Source organism: Sorex fumeus, unplaced genomic scaffold, assembly GCF_029834395.1.
Source record: "Sorex fumeus unplaced genomic scaffold, SorFum_2.1 ptg000020l, whole genome shotgun sequence".
NCBI lineage: Eukaryota > Metazoa > Chordata > Mammalia > Eulipotyphla > Soricidae > Sorex > Sorex fumeus.
In genome coordinates, this window is record NW_026606077.1 from 12,153,692 (window position 1) to 12,176,898 (window position 23,207).

At 44.1% G+C, this 23,207-nt stretch overlaps 1 protein-coding gene across 20 annotated transcripts in view; it reads right to left on the minus strand.

Annotated features, from left to right (window-relative positions):
• The window catches only part of KCNMA1 (potassium calcium-activated channel subfamily M alpha 1), a 771,897-nt gene that overhangs the window by 254,908 nt on the left and 493,782 nt on the right, over positions 1-23,207 (minus strand). For all 20 annotated transcript variants that reach the window (XM_056113556.1, XM_056113555.1, XM_056113550.1 and 17 more), the window contains exons 6-8: positions 11,602-11,677; positions 2,759-2,834; positions 620-790 (exon numbers count right to left, since the gene is read on the minus strand). In XM_056113556.1, coding sequence (XP_055969531.1) covers positions 620-790; positions 2,759-2,834; positions 11,602-11,677 — 323 coding nt within the window. The remainder of the gene's footprint in view (positions 1-619; positions 791-2,758; positions 2,835-11,601; positions 11,678-23,207) is intronic.

The following is a 23,207-nucleotide window of genomic DNA, read 5'->3' on the forward strand; positions in this document are numbered from 1 at the left end:
TGAACCAGAAAGGCAAAGTCTTCTGTCTGGGGAAGGAGGAAGAAAGGTAGCTCCTATGTCTTTGCATGACGGATGAGGCCAGTTGTTGAGGAAACCACACTCCGTCCATGTGGTCATAGCCACTGAACCAGGCTGTTCCCCCATGTGGGCACCCAACTCTTTAGAGTGAGCCCCAGCCACAGCGTTTGTTGGAAGTTTGGGGAGGATCTCCACGGGGGCAGGGGAGTTCTTGAAACCGCAAACTATCAATTCCGGAGAGCACCCCATGGGTCCGGTGAAATAGCTAACTGTCCTTATGGAATATCCAACACAGAATCAGATCACAAAGGAACATTTCCCTTAATAAGTGAGTCTCAGTCTCTTAAGACCACTGCTGGGTGTGTTGCTTGCTCAATAATTGACCCTAACCAGGGCAATGCACTTGGGTCTACAGGAAACGTATACTTGGGACAGTGCAGCCAAATCTCCCTGGGGCTTGGATAGTCTCAGCCCAATTGCCTGATGAGGCGATCATTGGCTTCCATGCAGAAACACAGTGCCCGGACACAAGCTTTATGGAACTGGGTAACAGAAAATACTCATGACCATAAAACGCAACGTCGCAATAAAGAATGTTTACCAGTCCCCCGAGGATGAAGAAGACCATGAAGAGGCGCCCAAGAGTGGTTTTTGCATAAACATCCCCATAACCAACGGTGGACATGGTGACCATGAGTAGATAGACACATTCCCAGTAGGTGAGTGCCTGGTTGTTCTGGAAGTTCTCCCATGGGTCCCCGGAATTCTCCACCTAAGACAGTCACAGGGAAGGAAAGGAAAAGTATCACGTTATATCCAAAACTGACCAGGAAACACCAGCACCCCCAGCTCCCCTGCTTCCTGAGTCGTCCACAGAGCCCCTGGGCTCCCAGGAGGGCCACACACACTGGCTCACTGTGCCACATGAGGCAGCTATGTGTAACTGGGGGTGCAGTGAGCTCCTGCTGGCCTTGAGAAAGCCCAGCTCCACCCTCAGATGCCGCCTTCTTTTATCCCTGTGACCCAGACAGCCTCATGGGCCAGCTCCTTTGGATTTTACACCCCAACACCAAACAGCCTCTGCTTCCTGGCTGTGGAGAATGAGCCGCTGAAAGGCTCTCTCTGGACCTGGGAAATGAGCTCATGCAGCAATCTCCTTTGGTATCCCCGTCTGACCCACCGTTCCAGCCCCACACCTGTGTGCACAGGCCCTGAAGTGACCATTGGAGGTGGGGGTGGGGGTGGCTTTCGGTCTGGGCCAGTGCGCTGCTTCTGCCCAGGACCACAGTGTGAGTAGCATTTTCAGCTTTAAGTGACACAGTGTCTGAACTTCTCAGTGGCTACAGGTAGTAGACAGCAGTGAGAGAGAGTGGATGGCAGGCTGAGGACAGGCCAGGACTCAAAACAGTCACTGACGCAAAGCCTTCCCGGGTTCTGCTCGTGGAAGTGCAGTAGAGGCAGGACTCAGCTCACAGAGTGTGTGTGTGTGGGTGGGGGGGGGCTGCCTCTTGGATCTGCTCGAGACCCCCAGCCTTCAGGGCCATGGCCAGGAGCTACCAGCAGAGCTGTGTGTGGGGAGGCATCTCCGTCCCTGACCAATGCCCTCCCTGCAGAAGCTTCCAGGCCCCTCGCAACCCAACACATGTCCTTGATGTGTCCGTTTCATGGAGGTTTTCTAGTAAAGCAGAAAATGATTCACAAATGGGGGTAATGGGCAGGGCTGGGGGTGTCACAGGCCTGTTGAAGACAAATAACCTCCCTACATCCGGGCTCAGTTGACCCACCTGGCAGAATTGGGGTGATGCTCTACCAGTGATTTCGGTCAAGGAGCCCCTCAGTATGAAGAGGTGATGGGGAACCAAGAGGTCACATCCAGGGCTCCCCCCACCCCGGCCCATCTGCACAACCTTCCCTTAGATGATGATGATTTAAATTCCAAGTGGTCAGTCACTCCATGTCTTGTGCCTTGACTTATCAGCAAAGAATGGGCACCTTCACTGAAGACCTCAGGACTGAAGAGACTCCATCCTGCTATAACTCTTTGGGTGTGTATAAAACTCTTCCCAATCAATACCTGTGCTCCCTAAAATAAAGTGGAACGTTTTCCTTGGGAAGGTTAGAACAGCTTGATCAAATAGCAAAAGGCTTCAAAGAGTCGTTAATGCAAAACAAAACAAAAAAAAATAGGATTTTAGATAAGAAAAATATTAACAAATTACAGACCTCTCCCCCACCCAAAAAAAAAACCTCTTGGTTTTGGTGTTATCTTTGTTGTTGTTGTTGTTGCTACTGTTGTGGTAGTTGTTATTAAGAGGCAGAGAAACTGAGGAAATCTGAATTGACTGGCTAAAATGTGGGTCAAACATCCAACCTAATCCCCAGATTTTACAGGAGTTTGCTGAGGAACTACTGCCATCTCGTGGATTTCTGGGGTTACTGCAGACAGAATGCAAACTACCAAAGCCCCCAAGAGCGTATGTTGAGCTGTTAGTTGGTGGAATATTGCTCACCACTTGGAACTAGTTTCAAAGGGCCGAAAACCCAGACAGCGGTGCTCCTCCCTTCCCTACACTCCTCTGCTGGACGTATGTCTCCTTCTGGAAAGTGAGGGAAAAAGTGAGTGGAAGGGAAAGAGTAAGTGAAAGAGAGTGAAGGAGAGAGATTTCCGGCAATAAAATAACCCAGAGAATGGGGACTGTTTCGGAAAAACCAGAGTGGAAGTATCTCCAAGGACACTTACCAGGTGGATGAAGCCGGCCGCCGTAAGCCACGTGCTGATAAAAATAGAGAGCAGATTCACCAGCTTGATGGAATTGCTGTGCAGAAGGGACCAAAATCCCAGGTTAGAATAGTGGCATGGAGGCCGCCGCCCACGACAGCCACAACCCCCATTGGAAGGGGAGAGACACCCCCTCCCCTGCTCCCCGCCTTCTGTGCATTGCAAGGGAACTCCCCCACAGGGGTTAGGTCAGAGGGAGATTATAAAGACAGCTCTAATGAACGTGATGTCTGAGTTAACCCAGCGAATTCTGTTCACTTTCTGAAAATGAACTTTCGTTTGTCTGAAAATGAACTTTCATTTGGAAAATAAAATCTTTACGTATACAGAGGTATGGAAAGAACTGAATAATACGGTGTTCTTTGACCTTTCCGCACCTGCGGACAGTCCCTGCATCGGGCGGTTCTGCCCAAGGTGCCAGACCCGCGGGTTTCAACCTTCCTGCTCCTCACGACCAGTACCAGTCCGTGGGCCAGAGACCAAAGCCCATGATCCAATAAGCATGTGAGTGCCCTCCACCCATGCACACAACGCCTCACTTGCTCGCTCGCTCTTTGGCTTCCTCCCTTCCTTCTATCGTTGTATATGTCATGGCACAATCCCTTCCACACCAAGATTACCTAAGACTGTGGTGCAACATAATAGCTATATCACGCCTCAGAAAACTCATGTGGATGGAATAACATCAGCTCATATGAAATCCTTCCTTAAACTGCTCTGCTTGCCCAGAAATTAGAATTATTGATGTTTTTGTTTTGAACTCTAATTCACCAACTCACTAGGGTCCAAGCTGGCAATGGGTTATTATGAGGCCATTATTTTCCCCCAAGGAACAGACAGTGTATAGTTTGGGCTCTGTGGGGCCCCCCCGAGCCTCTGTGTGACCACAAAACCCTTCTGCAGCACAGAAGCAGCCTGTAAAAACAGACATGACTGTGTCCCAACAAAACTTTATAGAGATGTAACCAATGCAGGTTTGTACCACATGCTCTGCCAATCCTGCTTTATTCTGAAAGGTTCCCTGCCCTGTCATCTTTAGCTTGTTTTGAAAAACACTGAACTTTGTGAGCAGCCAGACCAGGGCCTTCCCTACTCTGGGCTGTCAGCTGGCACCCTGTGAGCAGAGCCTGTGCTCACACTCCTTTGAGAAGAGCTACTGGTGGGGGTGGAGAGAGAGTACAGTGGGTAGGGCTCTCGCCAGGTCCCATTTCCCTGGCCCTACGCCTTGGCTCATTCTGTGACTTCACCAAAAGTCCCTCCCATCCATCCACATTTTCCCCATCTTCAGAGCCTGGTTCAGTCTCTGTCTCCTGCTTAATGGGGCCCCACCCCACTGCAGAGGCTCCTCCCCCCCACACACACACCTTGCTCTGAGCCACAGGGGCCTTGCAGTACTGTTGCTCTGGACCCCTGACTCTGGTATTCCCAACTCCATTATACCCTAAAGAGGAGAGCTGGAGTTTTCTCCTGACTCTTCTCACTGTGGCCTGACCCCACTCACAGCGGACCCTGCCCTTCCCTCTGGCTGACCTCTGCCCTCTCCCTACTCCTTCTCAGATTTGAATCGTGAGCTGAAGAGCGTGGGTATATGAATGGCACACACTCGCCCTTCTCGCTCTAGCATATTCTTTCTAAGTGCTCACTCCTCGGGCATCCTGAAATACGCTGGGGTGTCTGGAGATTGAGAAATGGACCCAAGGGGCTGGAGTTACAGCACAGTGGGGAGGGCATTTGCCTTGCACACGGCCGCTGCTGATTCGATCCCCAGCATCCCATATGGTCCCCTGAGCACCGCCAGGAGTAATTCCTGAGTGCAGAGCCAGGAGGAACCCCTGAGCATTGACCAAAAAGCAGAAAAATAAAAAACAAAAGAAAAAAATGATAGCTGTGAAGGCGCTGATGCTTTGTGTGTGAAATTAATACCTTCTGATGGCCAAGAGTTTACTGTAAAAAAGAACAGGCATTAACATCAGGAACAATAAAAAAAAGAAAGAAAGAAAAGAAATGGATCCAGGTTTGCAAGACCCTGATAGGAAGCTGGACAGTGGTTCTGGGGCAAGTATCTGTGGAAGATTCTCTTTTCTCCTGTCTGTTCATGTAGCTGAGCAGGTTACTGGCGCTCTTGGTTTCTCCTGCCTTGGCCCTGGGAAGGAGCAAACAGATACACACACTGACTTCTCGGTCAGAACAGCCTTCTGCAACGTGAGGGATGGCTGCCTGCTGGTCCACAAGCACACTAGAGGGCAGCAATGGTGACCGTCTGTCTCTCTTGGCCATGTCCAGCCTGGCCTGGGGTCACAGCCAGTGTTCCCCACACACAATGGCTTTCTCCATTTTCCTCCCATTTCTACCACTGATTCTTTGGTTCGGGCCCTATTACTGCTGCCAGGAATTGGTTGATGAGCTTTAATGATCTTCAATGGCTTCTACTGGCTTCCAGGAGTTCAGGAGCTGGCTTGGGAGAGCGTGACTGGGACTGGGGGTTGATCTCATACCGAGCTTGACATGTACAGCACCTCTTAGGGGCCGCCACACTGGGCATTCCTCCCCTCTTTGTGCTACCTCTCAGCCTCAAGAGCGACTGATCCACAGCTTCACCGCATAACCTCGATCTTTTCCTCTACTCATCAGGGGTCAAAGGAGGAAGGCCCAGCTGCAACGAGTGGTAGAGTCCATTGAAGGATCCTCTGAGGCACTCACAGGAGCTGAGTGGGAGGGTTCTTTTGTTTGGTTGGTTTTTGGTTTTGCTTGGTTTTGGGGCCACAGCTGACGCTGCTCAGGGATTAGTCCTAGCTCTGCACTCAGGAATTACTCCTGGTGGTGCCCAGGGGACCATATGGAATGCCAGACATTGAATCTGGGTCAGCTACATGCAAGGTCAGCACCCTACGTACTGTACTATCATTCTGGGCTCCAGAAAGAGCCTTATTTGGTTCAAGTTTAGGGTCTAAAAAATGTAAGTTTGGGGTTGGCTGGAGAAAATCAGCCTGAGAATGAAACCCACAAAGAGATAGAATGAAAGCCAGACACACACACACAGAGAGAGAGAGAGAGAGAGAGAGAGAGAGAGAGAGAGAGAGCGCTGGAGAAGAGAGAGATGGAGAGAGGAGGAAAGAGCTAAAGAGAGGGAAAAGAGAGGGAGAGTGAAGTAAACAGAGGGATAGATAGAGATATGGAGGGTGACAGAGAAATGGAGTGAGAAACAGATAGAGATGGAGGGAGATGGAGAGTGATAGAGAAAGACATTGAGAGATGAAGATATGGGAAGAGATGGAAAGACAGAGATGGATAGAGATAATGAGAGATGCATAGAGAGATGGAGAAGTGGAATTCTGTTGCGTGAACACAAAACTGTGGTCCTGGGAGCAATCCCAGTGCACCCTGGCCCCTAATCTCAGCTGGTGAGAGTATGGTTGGGCCCTCATGTTCATTTAAGAGCCCCCTGCAGGGCGAGGGTAGCTCAGTGGCCACGCATCCGCCTTGCAGGGGTGAGGCCAGGAGTTCTCCCCACCACATACTGAACACAAACTGGGGTCTTCCAAAGCCAGTGAGTGCAGTGCCCGGGCCAGCAGCAACATGGGAAGGGGACAGGCAGGGGAGTCCCATGTCTATCACAGAAGTGGTTGACTGATGAGCAAAATGCTTCGAGGACCTACTAATTAGCCAGGTGTAGAACATAGGTCTGGGACTGTGTCTGAGCAAAGAGGAAGAGCTTGATACCCACTATCGACTCAACCATAAGATTCCTTCCATAGGAAGCTGGAGCTTCCTGGCTCCATGGGATGAACCTGGCACTTACCAGGGCAAGCCCAGAGGAGCTATAGTGTGGACTTGTTCCTTCTGCGTACAGGTCATGAATCCAGCCTCCCACCTCACCTCTGACTAGTCTCTGTAGCTCTGAACGACAGCACAGACAGGCCAAAGCAATGCTTCAAACCATCTCTCTAAGCCTATCTTTAGAGTGAAGCGATTCTGTCCCTCTTGCTTTACTGCTCCCTGCCTTTTCAAAACTTTCTCTCAGGGAGGAAACACCGTCCCATGAGAGGCTGGGACATGCACCCAGTAGGACATCTCAGAGGAAGCAACTCTGGCAATCACTGAGCTGAGTCTAGTTGTGGCTAACTCACTGTCACATCCTGTCCCCAAACTTCTCCCTCATAGAAAGTCCAGAGTGACGCCCTCCATGGCTGTTGCTGCAGGGCAAAGCCCTGGGGGGTGGGGTTCTGCTTGTAGGCAGTGGCACTGGATAAGGGATAGGGAGCTGGTGGCAAAGTGGATATGCCAGGGAAGCACCTCTTGCTTCTGCCTTTACCACGTCGCTTCACAGAACCGTGGAGCCTGGACAATACTGTGTGTCATGCACACCCCCATCCACACCCCACCCCCAGTGACCAAGCAGGACCCTCCAGAGTTAAGAAAACTGCTGGTGTTTCTGAGGCTCTTGGAGCTTTGCAAAAATGACACAGATGTGCAATGATTAATCTCTGAGGGATATGAAGAGTGTTTAAGGGAGCACTTTTTTGCGTAGGACATGTCGTCATTGTTGCTAGAAGGTTCCACCATCAGCACAGAAATCGGATTAATTTTAGGGCATCATTACAGATGCTGTAGTATTAGGAATTTGCTTTCCAAATTAAACCCTAAGAACAGATGATTATCTAAAAGCTCTGTGCAAACAACTCACGATTAACTCGTGCATTTTCTCTCTACCCTGCGATTCCGACCTCGTCCAGCTGCTGGGCAGGAAGGAGAGGGACATGGGCTGGGGTTTGTGCTCTGCCTGGCAAAAGAAGCAATTGTAGAGGGCCCTGGGTATCAGTGCCAAAATCTGGGTGTGAAACAAACACCATGTCCCAAGAGAAGAGTGACAGGTCCATTCAGTCCAGTGCTTTCTCATGCCTGGAGTGGGGGCGTGGAGTGGTCTCAGGACAAGAAACTACATGTACTAAAAACAATCACCTTCTGCTCTCCACATTCCAGGCCTCCACTTGTGCATTCGCTAGCCAGGAAAGAGTCCACATGCGAGGGACCAGTGAGTCAGACATAAGGGCAGGGAATGCCCTCCCACCAGAGACCACATTCAGGAGGCTGCCACTAGTGGGAGTACCGTGTGTCTGGAGACCAGCTCTACTGTTGGTGCATTTCACAAGATGCATTTGTCTTGCTCTGAAATGCCAAATGAGGTTGACCTGCCCACATGTTTCTTCTTTATTTCTGGGTGAGGGGCTGTCAGGTGCCCATCACCTTATCCTGTTCTCTCACAGCTTCTGCTGGTCGGATATAGAACACTCACTCTGGGATGTACGAAACAGCATCCTGTGAGGACGCCCTGAACCCCAAGGCATGGCTTGGCAATAGCATCAAGCACTGCCACTTCTTCCCTGAGTGTCTGCTGGCCTCTCCCTCCTGTTCTCTCCCCTTTTCCTCCTCCCCTGCTCTCTCCTGTCTTCTCCTCCTGCCCTCTCCTGTTCTCTCCTACCCTGATCTCTCCCCCTGTCCTCTCCTGTTTTCTCCTCCCCTCTCTTTCCTCCCGCCCTTGCCACCGCCCACTGGAGCTGACACTTCCCACCATCTCCTGCCTGAACTGTTCCCATCACACCTCCTCTCAATAGCATCAGAGAAGTGGTGGGGCTTTCTGAAACATCAACCCATGATCCCCACATGCTGAAGAGCCTTCAACTCTCTGCCACATCTCAGCCCTTCATGGTTCTGTTCCATCAGCAAAAGCTTTTGTAGCCTCCTGATGGCCAGTGTTTTCTGTTTCTCAGATCTGTTTTTTGGCCAGAGAGATAGCACAGGAGTTTAAGATGCTCGTGTCACACACTGCTGATCTGAGTACACTGGTAGAGGGAAGTGGACACTGGTGAAGGGACTTGTGTTGGAACATTGTATGCCTGAAATGCAATCATGAAGAACCTTGTAATTCACGATTTTATTTTTTATTCAATAGGTAAAGGTAAAGGTAAAGGCCCTCCCGTTGATCGTCGATTTGCTTGAGCGGGCCCAGTAATGTCTCCATTGGAGACTTTTGTTGTTACTGTGTCTGGCATATCGAATACTCTCGGTAGCTTGCCGGGCTCTCCGAGAGGGGCGGAGGAATCGAACTTGGGTCGGCCATGTTGGCCACGTGTAAGGCGAACGCCCTACCTGAAAAGCTCCCTAATTTGAGGAAAACATAAACAAGGAAAGAAAAGGTGCATGCCATGAGAGAGAGTGTGTGGCTCCATGGGACATCACCGGCTCTAGGACAATCCAAAGTCTCTTGACTATAGTCCTGTGCTTGGCATTGTGCTTAGCACCCAATACAGGACGTGCTAGCATTAATAATCATAACTAATTCAAGACTAACAAATCCAGTGCATGGAATTCCATTTTTAAAACCTAAAAATCAGATGCCATAGCCATTCTGCCGAACCCCGCACCAGGCTGTTTCATTCAGGGCAATGCGGGAGGGGATGGGGGCCTTGAGGCTCACCCCGCCCCAGTGGAACCAGCTCCAGCAGCTGTAAACCTCCAGAACTCAACCACCACCATGTTCATGGTCACTCTCCACACGCTTGGGTTGAGCCTCACCCATGAGTGAACCGCATTTGTAGCAGTGTGACATCTCATACCTCACACCACATTTGATGGGGTTTAAATCGGAAGGCAAGCAATCTTAGGGGAAAATATATTTTTACAGATACATATGTATATCCATGTATATGGATAGATAGATATATACAAGGCTCAACCTTTAACAACATGTTAGTAATCTCTTATAGAAGGGCTTAATGGCTCCTGGGTGAAATACAATCTTCACACACTTTCCTCTAAGAACCTTTTTTTGGATCTTTTCAGGGAATTATTCACAGCAAACAATACAAATGAAATTATTTCAGTTCTGCTTTGGGCAGGGGTTGGTATTCAGTATGGAAACATCTGAAATATGGTGGTGAAAAGGTGTAATGGTGGTGGAATTGGTGCTTGAATATTTTTGATACTTGTTGTTACTGTGTTTGGCATATTGAATATGTCATGAGCAGCTTGCCAGGCTTTGCCATGTGGTGAGATACTCTCGGTAGCTTGCCGGGCTCTCCGAGAGGGGCGGAGGAATCCAACCCAGATTGGCCGGGCTGGCTGTGCGCAAGGCAAATGTCCTACCACTGTGCTATATGAATTACTTTATAAAAATAAAGTTAAATTAAACAAAAACCCTAAAAATCAAGCCAAAGAGATATACAGCATGTGGGGAACTTGTCTTGCAATTAGCTGACTCAGATTTAATCTCCAGTACCTACTAAAGACCCCTGAATACCACCATGATTCCTAAGCTCAGAGCTGGGAGTAAGTCCTGAACATCACCAAGTATGGTCAAAAAATTTTAAAAAATGATACAAAACAAGGTCATTGTCACATAGAGGAAATATAAAGAGTGACACTGATTCACTGCATATCAATAAGTGAACCAATAAGTTTGATCTCAGGTCAATGAAGTTGCAGGACATGAGAACATTTATTCAAAAAATTCTATGAGATGCTCTTTTTAACTTCTACAACAAATGTATCTCACATCCATACAGCTGGCTAGTCAGGGAGGAGAAATCAATCTGAAACAGACGGAAACTAACAATGTCACTAGGAGCCAAAAGGAGAGCCAAGTCCTGTCCTCTTTGTTGAGTGGACGTGACAGGTTTGGAAAAGTGAGTCACAACCTCAGGTAGTGGGAAAACAACACAAAATCTGACACCCAGGCTTCATGAAGGTGTCTTTAGTATATAGTACAGAATACAGAGACAAGTGGCCAGGGAGATGCGATAGTCTAGGGCAGTTTCTCTGTACAAGAAGGACCCTGATGGATCTGCAGCACTGCTTATATTCCCCCAGGCAGCATCAGAAGCACCCCCTTAGGGCAAAGCCAGGAATTAGCCCTAAGTGCCACCTGGTGTGCCTCCCCCCTACAAAAAAATACAGAGGTGTCCTGTTTCTAATCATTTATCACACATATTAAGGCTAACCAAAGAGGAAACAGAATACTGGCCATGTGCCTCTGAAAGTGTAATTTCCTATAAGAGGAACTTATGACTGGCCCTTCTGCTCCATTAGCGAGCGCTGAACTTCCTTTATTAGTTTATTCATCAAGGCAGGCCTGGGCTCAGGCCAGTGCTGTGAACACACCGGTCACGAGGAATAAGATCTCAGGGGGATTTTCCCTCCTGGTTCGGGAGGAGGGTTTTCCAGATGATAACACAGTTAACAGAAGTCACTGTGGTGCATTTGGCGGGAGGTCTTCAGGTATTCCCCAAAAGGCAATTCACAGAGCCAGCCCCAGGGGCTGCACTGGCTATAAAATGCACATCTAAAATGTACTTTGAAATGAAATGATTTTCTGTTTGCCATATGAGGTCTGTGATTGCCTCTCCCAGAGCATTGCTTCTATTGCTTTTATGGCCTGGTTCAATTTCTTACTTAGTGATGTAACAAAGGGGTGATTTAGAGTCAGGGAGCCAGGACTTGCCACTGATGGACAGTTCTTTCCCTCATCCTTGTGTGCCTCCCTGATGTTCATGCAGTCTAGCATGCACCCCACAAGCCGGCCAGGTCCATGCACCCCTGCACAGCTGTGTCTCTTCTCACTGTGCAGGCCCCAGCCCTGAGGGATAAAGAAACCCAGATCCTGGCCTAGTTTCAGTGGACCTCGAGCTGCAGGTGCCAGGGTGAGTGATAGGACTCTGCCTGGTACGGAACACCTGCTACTGACACGGAGGCCCAGAGAGCTGATTGGGGGGGCGGGCGGGGGAGGAGCATGAGAAAGAACATCTTACCTTGTTTTAAGAATATTCAGAAACTGCAAAATCTCTGAAAACTGTATCAGTCGGAGAGCTCGTAAAAATCTCAGGCCTGGAAAGAGAAGTGAAATGAAGAAGCGTTATTTTCAATGCATGGTTTGAAGGCACGAACTCTGCCCCTGGGTTGCTGATGGCCAGGACTTAAGGCAGGAAAAAGCTGGAAACAACCAGTGCTGGCAGGGATGTGGTGAGAAAGGAAGTGTAATCACTGTGGGTGGGAATATAGTCCAGTTTCCCCTACAGAAAACAAAAATTTCACTTTTTGGCATCTACCCCTAAAACACAAAAACATTAATCCCCAAAAGATATAGGCATTCTGATATTCATGTAAACAATAAATATAATAGAATATGGAAACAACTCAAATGTCTAATGACAGATAAATGAATATAGAAGTGGTAATCTATCTAATATGGAATATTATTTATTCAGCTGAATAAAAAAAGACGAAGGCTTGCAGTTGGATACAGCTTGCATAGAATCAGAAGGCATCATGTTAAGTGAATTAAGTCAGAAGAAGGACAATATCAGATGATCTCATTTATCTGTGGTATGTAAAGACACAAAATAAGGGAATAGACAGTATTGAATGATGACATACCCTGGGCCTTGGATTACAAAATGGAGATCCTAGCAGGGGCAAGGATAGTGGGGGAGGGAGTGAACTAGAGATGACACAGGACTGATGTGGGAGGGGCGGCAGGGGACTCTTGAACACTCTGATGATAATAAAGTGTGGTACTGCAAAATGGTAAAGGTTAGTATGATTGCAACCATGCAACTTAAACTACAAAAAAGGAAAGGAAGGGAAGGAGAAAGAAAAAAAGAGAAAGCAAAGAGAGAAGAAAGAAAGAAAGAAAGAAGAGAGAGAAAGAAGAGAGAGAAAGAAGAGAGGAAGAAGAGAGGAAGAAAAAAATAAAAAGAGAAAGAAAGGAAGAGATGAAAGAGAGAGGAGAGAGAGAGGAGAAGGAAGGGAAGAGAGAGTATTTACAAAGGTTGAACCTTCTGGTGCATTGGAAACAGGTCCTTGTTTTGATTCCTGATTGCTGTAACATCAGTAGTGAGCTGAATTTCTCATGAAAGGATATTGATGGAGCCAGAGCAGAGATAGGTCTAGATAAAAAGCTCAGTTTGATGAGGTTTCTCATTTGCCTGTGTCTGGTTTAAAGCAGTTTCTCAGTTACTTAGTTCTCAGAGAGGATTTTGTCTTTGAAAACTATAAGGAAAAACTTGGAGTAACTTTTGTGCTCAGAACAGACCAGACACAAATCAGATAACCAAACATCTTTATCTATCTTCCTTCTGATAAAAGAACAGAAGGGTAGAGGGCCAGGGAAAGCACGCAGATCGGTGAACCACGACTTTAAAACCTGACACCATGAGGTACAGTTATAGACTTACACATTTTTGTGCTTGGGTTTCAGTTATACAATGATCAAGTACCAAAAAAATTTTTTTAAAATAATAATGGGAAAATTAAAAAAAAGAAATCCAAACTAAAATCTACCAGCACCAAATATAGAACTAAACAAACAAACAAAAAAACCTGACACCAAATCCACAGTAACCCTTACCTCTCCAAGCACTGTCAGCTACAGTCCTGATGCCTCCCCAAGACCATGGACCAAGCAGCACCACACAGCCAGAACTGAATGCCAAGTCGTTGGGTCTACACCACTAATCAAGTATTATTGCCTGGACTACCCCTCGTTCTTGAGCACCACTGGGAAGAAAGTGGGAGAAATGAAGAATATAACCCATACACTATATGTTCTGTACATGGCTTGATATTTTTATATTTTTTTATCCCAATTAAAAAATAACAGGTTAAAAAAAAAAGTTCAGGAAAATACTCCTGCAGCCTCAGGAATCAAAACAGATATAATTCCACCTTTACTATATGTCAAGCTAAAAGTCCTTCCTTTCTAAATCAGCAACTTCTCGTGAAAAGAAAAGAAGAGTGGGTCTTCTCTAGGTGGTAGAAGAGAGAGGGGCCTGGAGGGAAAGATAAAAACCAACAGCTAAAGAAACACAAATCACTTTTGAGTCTTCATAGCTTGGGGGAAACACTTCTACTGAGATGCAGTTCAAGAGTTAAAGACACATCACTTTTGTGGCTCTACTATGTAGCCATTGTTCAAGAGAAATTCCAACAAAATACTGTTCATCATAGCTTTGAGACACTTCAGTTCATGCCCTCTTCCAAAAGGACTTATCTGTTACATGTTTTCTGAAAGCATTTTATTAAGCAGTCCACAAAGAGTGTGGGATCAGTTCAGAAGAGCTCACAGCTAATGGGCCAGATTTTATTCTGACCTGGGAAGAACAGAATAAAAAATGAGACAGCAAGAGGTAGACAGAAGCCCCAATGATTTATCAGGGAACCCAGGATGACTTTGTGGAGGAGACCGAGCAGAAACCCAGCCTCACATCTTGCTCAGTTTGTACTGATGGGTCAAGGAAAAGCCAAATTAAAGCCCGTGGGGATGCGACTGTGGAAGAGGACCAAAGTTAATGGCTCAAAAGGAAAACTCATCTGAAAGGGATTTACCTTCACGAACTGAAGACTTTTTTAGAAAACATTCCACTTTTGTTCTAAATGATATTTATACTACTTTTATTAAAGAGAATCACACAGGGATGAGAAGGATGTTGATGGAATACAAAGACTCGGGTACCAAAAATACAGTCCTCCTCCAACTGATGAAAGGCTGATTTCACACAGAAGAGAATGGAATTTTTGGCAGATCACAGGATTGAGAAGTAATCTCAGAAAGCAGAGAAAATATGGGAAAGCGAGGAAAAAGATCACAGAAAGCCAACCAATGAATGAAATGTACTTCAAAGTAAAGAATAAACCACAGGAAAATCATAAGTAATGGTCAGAGCAGAATGAGAATGAACCTGAAAACAGAAGGTAAAATAAATGATCAGTTCTGAAAACCAGTGCCAATCAAGTAGAGCATTTATTTTCCCCTTTAAATTTTCAAATATAAATGAAAAGATAGTTAAATATCAGCATGGAGACAGAATTACCACCAATGCAATTCAGATCAGAGTATAGAGGAAAATCTTCCATGAAAATTAGTCAACACTAAACTTTAAGACAAGCAGAACCTGACCCCGAATGTTTATACCCAGTCAAACAGTTGCTCAACAGTAAAGCAACAACAAAAATAATTCCTCAAATATCCATGCTCTCATAAAATATACTTCTGCGCAGAACATTTTCTAAAAAGTCCCCCAATCTTATTAAATCACAGTGAGGACAAGGTGGTAGTGTAGTTTTAACAAACTATTATTGCCTTAAGCATCCAGCCCAGTGGAGAAAGCTGACCCCATCTGCATTTCTGCAGCGTATCAATGGAACTGTCATCCCATTGTTCATCAATTTGCTCAAGCAGGCCTAGTAATGTCTCCATTGTAAAACTTGCTGTTACTGTGTTTGGCATATCCAATACGTTGCAGGTAGCTTGTGGGGCTCTCCAAGAGGGGCGGAGGAATCAAACTTGGGCCCACGGGTCGGCAGCGTGCAAGGCAAATGCCCTTACCCACTGTGCTATTGCTCCAGCCCATCAGTTAACAAAGATGAGCAGTTAGCATGGAAACAAGGACATGGGGCATAAAATGTGTTAACCACTAGTGGTTTCATCCTGAAAATCCTGTGTGAATTTATACATAGTTTACTATGTTTTACCATGCCAATATAATGAGTTATATTACACGTTATGTGTAATTTTTCCATTTATTGGTACAAAAATATAATACAAACGACTCAAACTTATAATGTTTGTCTCTCAATGATGTCATTTTAAATCACACTGGTTTGGGGCCATACCCAGTGGCGCTTGGAGGCTATTCCTGACCCTATGTTCACAGGTTACATGCAAGACAAGTACTTTAACTCCTGTACTACCTCTTCAGCCCTGAAGCCGCATTTTGAAGTGACTTGAAAAAATATAATAGAAGAAAAATGTTTTTTATTGAAACGTAAAAATAAGGAAGGTCTGGGGAGATAATACTGAGGGTAAGCCTTGCATGTGGCCAACCCAGATTTGATCAATGGTACCCAACATGATCCCCCAAGCTTGCCAGGAACAGTCCCTGAGAACAGATCCAAAGGTAAGCTCTAAGTACTGCCTGGTGTGGTTCAAAAACCAAAATAAATAAAATTAAAATAAGGGTGGGAAAAATATAATGCAACAAGCCGGAAGGTCCTATATTCCTACTAAAAGTCAACCTATTCTAGCTCTGAGAGCGTTTCCAACAAAAGCAAGCAGGAATCCATTTAAAGATGAATAATGGATCAGCAAGATAGACACATAATTACCCAGTATTCTATTTTAAATATTGGTGATGGTTTGACAATTATGCACTGTAGCACTGTAGCACTGTCCTCCCATTGTTCATCGATTTGCTCGAGCGGGCACCAGCAACATCTCCATTGAGAGACTTGTTACTGTTTTTAGGATATTGAATACACCACAGAGAGCTTGCAGCTTATGAAAATAGCTATCTACCATTTTTAATTGTTTCCCTATGCTAATGTTCTCTATGTTCTTATTTAATCCATCTTCAGAAGAAAAGGTTTAAAGATTAGACTAGAGTATGTGGCCAGCATCTAATTTCTAAGTGACAGAGTCAGATTTTAACCAAAATTTTTCTCACTGTGCAAAGCCCAAACTTGTAACTAATTCCTTAAAGAGACTTTTGTTTTCCAATTTCAACCACTCATACTTAAGGAGCACTTCCAACACTACAATTATTCAGAGCTGACCTGACATTTTCAGTTCCATCTGTGGATAAAACTATCCCCCCCCATTCCCCCAGATTAAATATTGTGCTAAAGAAGGAAGGAGGGGGGAAGGTAGGGAGGGAGGAGAAGATGAGGAGGAGGAAGGGACAGACAGTAAGAATCCTAATTTGATAGTCATCAATTCCAAATAGGAACTCATCAGGTTTTATTTAATTTTCCTTCACTGACAAGTAGTACTCATTATACATTCATTTCATTATCAGTCAATAATTTACTGAGTGTCATTTTATTCAATACCTCTTCTTTAAATTCGGCTTAAATTTTTATTTCCAAGTCTAAAATTTTGCCTCAGGTGAATGTTGGTTTACTTTGTTTTTTCAAATTCTGAATCTGTTAAATGATCACATTTATCAGTCTGTGCTTCACTGTTTCTCTTTAATATTCAAATATGACAACCACCAGCATAAAAACAGATTTAAAAAATACATCTACAGTGAGTAAGGGAACAAACATGATGTTTTTTCCATATCTGTGCTGCAAACCGTAATGCTCAAAAGAAGAGCGAGGGGTGGGGGGAAGAGAGAGAGATACAGAGAGAGAGAGAGAAAGAAAGAGAAGAAAAGTGCCTGCCATAGAGAAAGGCTGGGGGGTCTGGGGGTAGCAAGAGTAAAATTGGGTACATTGGTGGTGGGAAATGTACCCTGGTGGAAGATTGGGTGTTGGAACATTGTATGACTGAAACCCGATCATGAGCAGCTTTGTAAATTTATATCCCATGGTGATTCTTTTTTTTTTTTGCTTTTTGGGTCACATCCAGTGATGGTCAGGGGTTACTACTGGCTCTGCACTCGGGAATTACTCCTGGAGGTGCTTGGGGGACTATATAGGATGCTAGGAATCAAACCCATGCATCAAATGCCCTACCTGATGTGCTATCGCTCCAGCCCCCTCAATTAAAAAAAAAAACTAAATACATCTACAGAGGCTGAAGATCTATCAAAGGGCTGGAGTTTATGGTTTGTCAGTAGGAGGCCTGGGTTCAATCCCTGATACCTCATGGTTATCTGTGAACCACCAGAAGCAACCCTGAGTATGGGATGAGGAGTAGTCCCTAAAGAGCACTCAGTATGGCCCAAAATCAAAAACACTAATAATAAATAAAATAGAACACATGTTCTATTTGTCCCTGAAGGACTCTGGATCTCAACCTTACTAGCTGCACATTGAAATTATGTGGAAGCCGTAAGAACCACTACTACGTGAGTCTCCTTTCCATTCTGACTGTGTACCTGGAGTGCAGTCAGGCAGAGCTTTCAAGAAAGTCTAATGACCCACCCAGGTTGAGAAGGCTGGCCAGTTTTCTCTAAATGGTCATATACACTCATTAGGTCCTGTCACACCTGCCCATGCTGATGTAAACAGCAAACAATGGTACAGATGTGGCTGCAACCCACTAAAAGTCTATTCTAATAACAGGTCATGGGGTCCAGTTTGATACTCTACATTGAAGACCGGCTAGCCAATTTTTGTGTGCCCACCTTGGCTTTGTGAATGCCAAGATTCTGAATCAGTGGGTCTACACTTTTAAGAAGCTGATATTGCTGTTGGTCGCATTAGACACTGAGAGGACAAGGAACAAGGAGTTCCCAGGCTTTGTTCCATTGCTCTCATGTGAGGATTCTAAAATGGCCCTGAAGCCTGAAAGCCAAACTCTAGATATTCTTAGTTAGTTTGTTAGGGTGCAGCTAGAGCATCACATTTTTAATTCTGCAGATGAAGGAAATGTACAGTCTAGTTTGGAAACCAGTGGATTGGGTTATCTATTATCTTTTCACTTATAACTTGTTCCTACATACGGATTAATGTCCTCACTTATTTTGGTTAAGAGTCTTCCAATAGTACCTAATTTCTTTTTCCCCATAGAGTTAGCAAATATCCCTTTACCTGAATAATCATATGAATAAGCTAAAATACACTGCCAAAGCATGCTACCTCTATACTTAAACTTTTAATAAACATACCAGCAAACAAATTAAAAGAAATCAGTAAGTATAATAGGCTACATGTAAAATAATGCATCTAGCTTAAATTCTTAGAGAAAAAGGAATCTTAGTAACCACTAAGGTAGATGCTCATATTTATAATTGAATAACCAGAAAACCAATAAAGACAAAAAGTGATACATTCCAAATCATTTTATGAAGACAAAGAATAACAATAAACAAAACAAAATAAAGCAAGTACTGGGTTGATCTAGTAAAGAAACTAATAGCAAAAAGACATGCACAATTATATATTTAAAAAACATATTTAAAAATTTATATTTTGAAGGTTGATATAACAAAAATGGAAATTTTTTATAAAATAACAATTGAGATACAAACTGAAAAGCAATGAACCTATCCCCATTACTTTGCACCTATATGATTTATTATTGAATTACTTAAGGTACTTAAGACATTTAAAATTTATTGAAATGCTAAAAAGATGGAAACCTATGATACATGATCCTGAATTAAATATAAACCAGATAACTGAAATTGACTCTCAAAGTACAGAAGGAAAAAAATAATCTCACTAAGGTTAGAGATTCATAAATTCTTCATCAATCTATATATAATTAATTTATTGATTAAAATAACAATTCAGTGTATTCTAGCTTACACATAGTAGTCTGAATAGAATGCTTTATCTCTGTACTCTCTCAAAGTTTCACTAAAGTAACAATAAAGGAGAAACACACTAAAATATCATGAGAACAATAAGTAAAAATGGAGGTATAATGCAGTAGAGGAAACCAGAAAATGTATTTTGAAACAAAATGAAAAGTCAGTACTCTGTTGGAAATTAACTTGGCAGATCTAGGAAATGTAATATCACATTCATACAAGAACAATATGTTGGGTTAAATGTATATAAATAATGATTCCATAGTATCAGAAATGCCCTGGATCAATATCTTACAGTGCTGAATTTCACAAAGACAAAGGATAGTGGGGCCAGTAGTATGGGGAGACTGTATTGAAGAAGAAAATGATTGTTCAATAGAAGATGGCCAGGGAGGCTGGGGAAATCACTGTTTGAGATGGAAACCATTCTATATCTATATCTATATCTATATCTATATCTATATCTATATCTATATCTATATCTATATATGTATCGGCAGAGCCTGGCAAGCCACCCGTGATGTATTCGATATGCCAAACACAGTAACAACAAAGTCTCCAATGGAGACATTACTGGGCCCACTCGAGCAAATCGATGAACAATGGGAGGACACTGATATATAAACAGTGATATATATATATATATATATATATATATATAGCTCCGGAGATATGTATCATATTATATATCCAGATATATATATATGCATATTACTGTAAAGCAATATCTTGAAAGGACTGGAAACCTAGGAAACAGAGGTTGTCCCCATATCATGCAAAGTGAAATGAATCAGAAAGAGAGGGGCAGACAGAGAATGAGGAATGTGGAATACATCATTTGTGGAATATAAAATAACATAATTCAAGACTAAAACCCAAAGATAGTAGTAACAGGGTCAGGAAGATTGCTCCATGGTTGGAAGCCTGCCTCACAAGCTGGGAAGAAGACAGCTGGGATAGAGAAAGGATCACTAAGTCAATGATGGTTGGAGGGATCACCCGGAATGGGAGATGTGTGCTGAAAAAGATCATGATAAAGAACCAAACATGATGGCCTCTAAATATCTTTACTGTAATGCCCAAAAGTAGAGAGAAAGAAGGAAACTGTCTGCCATAAAGGCTGGGGGTGGGGTGAGGGTGGCAGAAGAGATACTGGGGGCATTGGTGGAAAATGTACACTGGTGAAGGGATGGGCGTTAGATCGTTGTATGCCTGAAGTTTAATCATGAAAGTTTTGTAATTGTACCTCACAATGATTCAATTAAAAAAGAGGTCGTTTCCACATCCATAAGTTCTTAGACAGAAGTGCTCACTGAACACTCAAAAACCCCCAGAGAAGCTACACTAAATACACAGCACTCTTAAAAGACATCAGGAAACCTCAAGTTCAAAGATCACCAGATCAAGAACTGAAGTTGGGAAAGTCTGACATGAAAGAATCTTTCAATATTTTCTAGCAATATACATCCATTCATCCATCTTCTATTCATCCACCCATCACCAATTCATCTGTCCATTATCCATCCATTAACCATCTATCTGCTCATTCATCCATTCTCCAATCATGTGCTCATTCATCCATTTTTCCATTCATCTGTCCATTTATCTATCCACCCACCATCCATCCATTCAGCTATCCATCATCCATCCATCCATACACACATACTCTATTCATCTGTCCATCATTCCATCATCCATTCATCCATCATTCATTAATCTATTATTCCATCTGTCCATTCATCCACCCTCCATTCAGATGTCCAGCCCTTCATCATCCATCCATCCATCCATGTATCTATCATTCATTCACCCATCTGTCCACTCATGCTGGCCATGTGCAACCATGTTTATTTTTCATCTATCAATCACTTCTCTTAACCCTGAAAAGAAAAGGGGCAATGGTACTGCTTCAAAGATCTTCTTTTTTAGTGGGGGGGGAGGATAAAAATGTAAACAAGACATTTTTCTAAGTATACAAGCAAATGCTACTGATTTTACTTCTTAACTGTATCATAAATAACTCACCTTTTCCCTCTTCACAGTTAGTATCATAGTCCAAACAATTATTATTGCTAGCTTGACCACAAGACCCCTCAGATGGTCTTCCTGCTGCACTAGAGGCTGGCAGCCCATGCCCACCATCCTTTAGCTAGAAAGCAGTTCTCAACAATCTCTACAGACATAATTCACTGCAAGAAACCTTCCATCTCTTATCTATTCCTGCACATGTAGTTCAGGTTCCTTATTTTGTGCTGGAAATTTTAACATGATCTAGTCCCTATTCATTTCATTTCTAATCCCCATCTTTGTGCCCTCCATACCACACCTCTGCTTCATGCACAATGCCCAATTCACTCCAAGTTCAGAGTCTTCCCAGATATATTTTGCAGTGTTCTTCCAGATCATCATGAAGTTAAGTCTAAGTAGACAATGCCTTAGAGAGGTCTTATCTGCCCATGCAGTTTAGTGTCCCTCTGCCCCATTGCCCTGAACTCGTAATAGTATTTCTCACACTCTAAATATGATCGTATCTGCTTTGCACATTGTACATTTTCTTGGCTTCCTCAGAGGAACACAAGCTCTACTGTATCCATCATCTTCCATAAAGGTAATGACCACTGACGACTACAAAATGAAAGAGAGAGGTTATGAGAAACCTTTCCAAAGGAAAAGTAAGATCAGCTACTAAGCAAGCTATGGGATTTTGGTCAATTCTTTCTCAGAAAGCAGTCTACATTCTCTTAGTTTATTAATTCTATTGTTCTTGCTTATCTCTAGCTGCTTTGAAACTGGCTCCCACCAATGCTGGATGTTGAAAAGTGAAAAGATTCTAATAACTGACAATAATGAGATGGATCTGGCCAGCAGGCTTAGGATCATGAACATGAGTCATGGATATTTCTATTCCAAATGAAGTTCATGCAGATGTTTCTGTGTCAGTTCTTTTAATTAAAAGGGTTGACTAGGAGTCACACTCACATGTTCTTGCTAATTGTAATGTCCCTATACAAAACGGTATGACAGAAGTGGCCCAAGCTGTGTTGACCCACATTAGGATCCTAAACTGGGTTTCAAGGGGGCTTCTAGCACCATTAATCTTTCTGAAAATAAAAATTATCTCTTCCAGGGTCTTGTAGACAGAATTCAGGACACATACATGACATGCATCTGATCCAGGTTTTATGCCCAGTACCACATAGTCCCCCATGTATCAATGAGTGAAGTACTGGAGGCCCCAGAGCACCTCCAGGTGTGATAATAAAATCCCTTAGCAGTGCCTGAGCAGTTTTACATCCTTGGGCCCTTGCACTCAACCATGACATGGGTTGCCAAGAATAGCCAGTGGGTCCCCCAGACCTCCTAAGCACTCCTTGGAAGAAAGTTATCTCATCCGGTGACTTATACTTTTAGCTCCATAAGTATAAATTTAAGGCATTTATTTTGAATGCCTCTATATTATGGAAGCCCAAATCAAACGAAGTCCTAAGGGAGAAGAATTGCATGCAGACTTATGATTTCTGCAGGATGTGACTGATGAAGGACCACTCAGACCAACAAAACTACACTCCTTTGGCTGATGTGAGAACAATCAGAAAAGGCACCATTGAACCTGAGAAAAAGAATGAATTGGTAGCACCAAACGTCTCCCCTGAAAAAGTTGACTCATGAAAAAGGATGACCATTTCATAAAGATGGAGCCTCTTACTGATCTTTGCCAAGATTCCCCCTAACATTTCTGAAATATGTTCTTTGCATCACTCTAAAGCAATCAGGAGCAGTAGAGACTAGATAAATTTTGCAAAAAGTAAGAAGAGCATTTTTGCTGACCCAACACATCTGAGTTCAGGAGGGTATGTCAGGCCAAGGGGGATGGAGAAGGCCACCAGTCCACTGGCCAGCATCAGGAGCTAGTCCCTAGAGACAGACCATTCTAGTTTATTAGTTATTAGCAGCCATCAGAAGTGAGCAGTACTCTGGGGGGAATAAGAACAGGGTTGGAAGGGAGCTTACCCCAAGTGGCACAAACCCTGCAGCAAGACACCAACGACTGCCAGAAGCTCGGTGGTTCCTCCTTCTCAGGAGTAGCAGGCCCAGACTTCACCCGGTAACCTTTCTGGAACAAATCACCCAGGGACTTTCTACGGCGCCTTGTGGGC